The 4,980-nt window shown below is 50.2% G+C and overlaps 1 protein-coding gene across 1 annotated transcript in view; it reads right to left on the bottom strand.

Annotated features, from left to right (window-relative positions):
- Positions 1 to 3,125: 3,125 nt before the first annotated feature.
- Positions 3,126 to 4,980, bottom strand: part of ppef1 (protein phosphatase, EF-hand calcium binding domain 1) — a gene marked incomplete at both ends in the record, with an annotated part of 29,611 nt that continues 27,756 nt past the window's right edge. The window contains one exon of the mRNA XM_080539823.1: positions 3,126 to 3,406. Coding sequence (XP_080395949.1) covers positions 3,126 to 3,406 — 281 coding nt within the window. The remainder of the gene's footprint in view (positions 3,407 to 4,980) is intronic.

Raw genomic sequence — 4,980 nt, 5'->3', positions numbered from 1 at the left:
GTGTGTGGATGTTGCTTTTTTGCACAATATGATGTTATTTGAGAGATCTTTGACAGGGTACGGTACCTGCAGGCAGGGTCCACAGCAGAGCCAGCACCAGAACTCTCAGAGGGTCCATCACCACACCAGCACAACGGACCTGGTTCCCTGATTCCTTGTTCCCTATTTCCTTAGTCCCCATGTCCCCTAGTTCCATAGTCTCCTAGTTCCTTAGCTCTGGTAACAACAGCAGATCTACACAGGAGAGGAGAGGAGAGGAGAAAGAGGGAGGAGGGAGAGGAAGAGAGAGAGAGGGAAAGAGAGAGAGGGAGAGGAGGTAGAGGGAGGAGAGAGAGGAAGAGGAAGAGATATAGAGGGGAGAGAGAGAGAGAGGGAAGAGAGAGAGGGGTGAGGGGAGAGAGAGGAGAGAGAGGGAGAGGAGGGAGAGGAAGAGAGAGAGAGGAGAGAGGAGGGCTGGACGAGCCTGCTCCACTGACAGCAGACCTGGGATAACACTCAGGAGGGAGGGAGGGAGGGAGGGGGGAGACGAGGGAGGGGGGGGAGACAAGGGAGGGAGGGAGGGAGATGGACATCACTGGAGGAAAATACCCTGTCTGACACAGGTGCCAGCAGACGCGGACACACACACACACACACACACACACAGGAGAAGGAAGGGCTCTGGTGGACTCATCTTTATTATGTGTTTAACAGGACGACAGACAGACACTTCCTGCTGACGGCGGTGGGCCCTCTCAGGACAGGAAGTTGGCCCCTGGGTGTCTGGCACCTGGTAGTTGGTGTGTGTGTGTATGTGTGTGTATGTGTGCGTGTGTGTGTGTGTGTATGTGTGTTGTCCTGTGTGATCCTAGCCATTTGGCCTGTTTCAGACTAACACACACACACAAATAACAACATAACAAATAACAGTAGGATGCTTATAAAGCAATTGTAGCAAACTCAATAAGAGGTGTGTTCTAGTCCAGGTGTGTGTTAGTCCAGGTGTGTGTTAGTCCAGGTGTGTGTTAGTCCAGGTGTGTGTTAGTCCAGGTGTGTGTTAGTCCAGGTGTGTTCTAGTCCAGGTGTGTGTTAGTCCAGGTGTGTTCTAGTCCAGGTGTGTGTTAGTCCAGGTGTGTGTTAGTCCAGGTGTGTGTTAGTCCAGGTGTGTTCTAGTCCAGGTGTGTGTTAGTCCAGGTGTGTGTTAGTCCAGGTGTGTGTTAGTCCAGGTGTGTGTTAGTCCAGGTGTGTGTTAGTCCAGGTGTGTTCTAGTCCAGGTGTGTGTTAGTCCAGGTGTGTGTTAGTCCAGGTGTGTGTTAGTCCAGGTGTGTGTTAGTCCAGGTGTGTGTTAGTCCAGGTGTGTGTTAGTCCAGGTGTGTGTTAGTCCAGGTGTGTGTTAGTCCAGGTGTGTGTTAGTCCAGGTGTGTGTTAGTCCAGGTGTGTGTTAGTCCAGGTGTGTGTTAGTCCAGGTTGTGTGTTAGTCCAGGTGTGTTCTAGTCCAGGTGTGTGTTAGTCCAGGTGTGTGTTAGTCCAGGTGTGTGTTAGTCCAGGTGTGTGTTAGTCCAGGTGTGTGTTAGTCCAGGTGTGTGTTAGTCCAGGTGTGTGTTAGTCCAGGTGTGTGTTAGTCCAGGTGTGTGTTAGTCCAGGTGTGTGTTAGTCCAGGTGTGTGTTAGTCCAGGTGTGTGTTAGTCCAGGTGTGTGTTAGTCCAGGTGTGTGTTAGTCCAGGTGTGTGTTAGTCCAGGTGTGTGTTAGTCCAGGTGTGTGTTCTAGTCCAGGTGTGTGTTCTAGTCCAGGTGTGTGTTAGTCCAGGTGTGTGTATGTCCAGGTGTGTGTTAGTCCAGGTGTGTGTTAGTCCAGGTGTGTGTTAGTCCAGGTGTGTGTTAGTCCAGGTGTGTGTTAGTCCAGGTGTGTTCTAGTCCAGGTGTGTGTTAGTCCAGGTGTGTGTTAGTCCAGGTGTGTGTTAGTCCAGGTGTGTGTTAGTCCAGGTGTGTGTTAGTCCAGGTGTGTGTTAGTCCAGGTGTGTGTTAGTCCAGGTGTGTGTTAGTCCAGGTGTGTGTTAGTCCAGGTGTGTGTTAGTCCAGGTGTGTGTTAGTCCAGGTGTGTGTTAGTCCAGGTGTGTGTTAGTGCAGGTGTGTGTTAGTCCAGGTGTGTGTTAGTCCAGGTGTGTGTTAGTCCAGGTGTGTTCTAGTCCAGGTGTGTGTTAGTCCAGGTGTGTGTTAGTCCAGGTGTGTGTTAGTCCAGGTGTGTGTTAGTCCAGGTGTGTGTTAGTCCAGGTGTGTGTTAGTCCAGGTGTGTGTTAGTCCAGGTGTGTGTTAGTCCAGGTGTGTGTTAGTCCAGGTGTGTGTTAGTCCAGGTGTGTGTTAGTCCAGGTGTGTGTTAGTCCAGGTGTGTGTTAGTCCAGGTGTGTGTTAGTCCAGGTGTGTTCTAGTCCAGGTGTGTGTTAGTCCAGGTGTGTGTTAGTCCAGGTGTGTGTTAGTCCAGGTGTGTGTTAGTCCAGGTGTGTGTTAGTCCAGGTGTGTGTTAGTCCAGGTGTGTGTTAGTCCAGGTGTGTGTTAGTCCAGGTGTGTGTTAGTCCAGGTGTGTGTTAGTCCAGGTGTGTGTTAGTCCAGGTGTGTTCCATCCTGTCACATGACTAAGACATCTAACATCCTGTCCTCAATCTGTTCCATGCATTCCAACGAGCTGGTCCTCCGATTTCTACCTCCACCTGCAGTTCACCTTGGCACCACTAGGAGAGGAGGCAGAAAGTCCCAGTCCACCCCTGTCCTTAACACTAGAACAGCCATGGCTGGGGTCATTAACACTAGAACAGCCATGGTGGGTCATGTGACCCTGTGAGTAAAAATAGTGTTATATCTTTGCACTCGATCAAATTTCAGGACCCTCCTTTCATGACTTGTCCTGGATATGTGCGTTCTACCACCCAGTATCCTTACATGTTCTAAATCACCTCAGGATAAGCTAGTATGAAGCTATTTTGCTGTTTTTCTGTGTAGGAGGCAGGTTAATTTACAAGACGCGCCAACTAGTGGTCTTTGTGTGTAAGTAGCAGCTTCCCATTGTAAAGACTATGGTCATTTGACCTCCGAGGCGGCTCTTATAGTAGGTACAATAGCCACTTTGTTAACAGTGTCAGTAGTTCTCTGTGTCAGTGGTGCTCAGCACTGCTGTCTGCTGGCTCCTTGGAGGCATCCATCTTGTCTCTGACGGCGTCCATCTTGTCTTTGGAGGCGTCCATCTTGTCTCTGGCGGCGTCCATCTTGTGCACCACCCTCCAGGCCTGCAGGAACTCGTGCAGGTCGATGCTGCCGTCCTGGTTCAGGTCCATGCTCCGCGCCAGCGCCTCCATGGCCCCGTCGTCCACGGCAACGCCCAGGTGGGCGCTGAACAGACGCCAGGTGTGACGGAACTCCTCCGTGGAGATCTGACCTGGGGGGGCAAGGAGACACAGTCACATGACCACCTCACCTGTCTGGGTCACATGACCACCTCACCTGTCTGGGTCACATGACCACCTCACCTGTCTGGTCACATGACCACCTCACCTGTCTGGTCACATGACCACCTCACCTGTCTGGTCACATGACCACCTCACCTGTCTGGTCACATGACCACCTCACCTGTCTGGTCACATGACCACCTCACCTGTCTGGGTCACATGACCACCTCACCTGTCTGGTCACATGACCACCTCACCTGTCTGGCTCACATGACCACCTCACCTGTCTGGGTCACCTCACCACCTCACCTGGGGTTACTAACTGTCCCATATTAGCTGGGATGTCCCGTATTTTGGGCTGGGTGAACCTTATATATGAATATAAACTATATGGACAAAAGTATTGGGACACCCGAACACCACACCCATATGTGCTTGTTGAACTTCTCATTCCAAAACCATGGCCATTAATAAGGAGTTGGTCCCACCTTTGCTGCTATAACAGCTTCCACTCTTCTGGGAAGACTTTCTAACTAGATGTTAGAATATATTTGCGGGGGGATTTCCACCCATTCAGCCACAAGAGCATTAAAGAGGTCGGGCACTGATGTTGGGAGAGAAGGACTGTCTCGCAGTCGTGTTCCAATTCATCCCAAAGGTGTTGGGTGGGGTTGAGGCCAGAGCTGTCTGTCTGTCTGTCTGTCTGAATGAATGAATGAATGGTCTTTATTGTCATTAATACAGTACAGGTACCATACAACAAAATTTAGGAGGGGGGGCTCCCCTGGTGCTAGGAAAAAAATACTAAAAACAAGAAGGGAAAATAGCTGGTTTACATAAATAAAGGCTATATACACTATCCACTATACTATACTACTATACTATACAAATAAAACACTGTGCTGTACTCTATGCTATGCTATAGATATCCTAACATTTCCTATCTCTGAACCTTATGTACACGAGGGTTGTCATATTGCACATAGTATTATTGCACATTCAGTCTGTCTGTCTGTCTGTCTGTCAGAGCTCTGTGTGCAGGCCAGTCAAGTTCTCCCAGACCAAACTCGGGAAACTGGAAAGGGCCTTCACCAAACTGTTGCCACAAAGTTGGAAGCGTACAATTCTCTAGAATAGTATGCTGTAGCATTAAGATTTCCCTTCACTGGACTAAGGGGCCTAGCCCAACCATGAAAACAGCCCCAAACCATGAATTGTGTCCACATACTTTTGTCCACATAGTGTACGTTACCTCCCTCGTCCCGTATTCCGGGGATAAATGGACTGACAGCGCCTTTATCCAAAGCTCTTTACAACGGCCTCTCATTCACCCATACACACACACATTGACACACCAATGGCGGCAAGCTGCCATGCAAGGCGCCGGCCCGCTCACTGGGAGCAATTTTGGGGTTCAGTGTCTTATCCAAAGAACCCTTCGACATGTGGCCAGCCGGGGCTCGAACCGCCGATCTGCCAACCTTGTGATCATTAGACGCCAGCTCTACCTCCTGAGACACCGCCGATTCATCCAATCCGATTCATCCAATTCCAATTCATCCAA

The sequence above is a fragment of the Nansenia antarctica genome (assembly GCF_963989245.1).
Source record: "Nansenia antarctica genome assembly, chromosome: 9".
Classification (NCBI taxonomy): domain Eukaryota; kingdom Metazoa; phylum Chordata; class Actinopteri; order Argentiniformes; family Microstomatidae; genus Nansenia; species Nansenia antarctica.
Note: the sequence above shows the minus strand (reverse complement) of the source record. Positions and strands in the feature narration are given on the sequence as shown.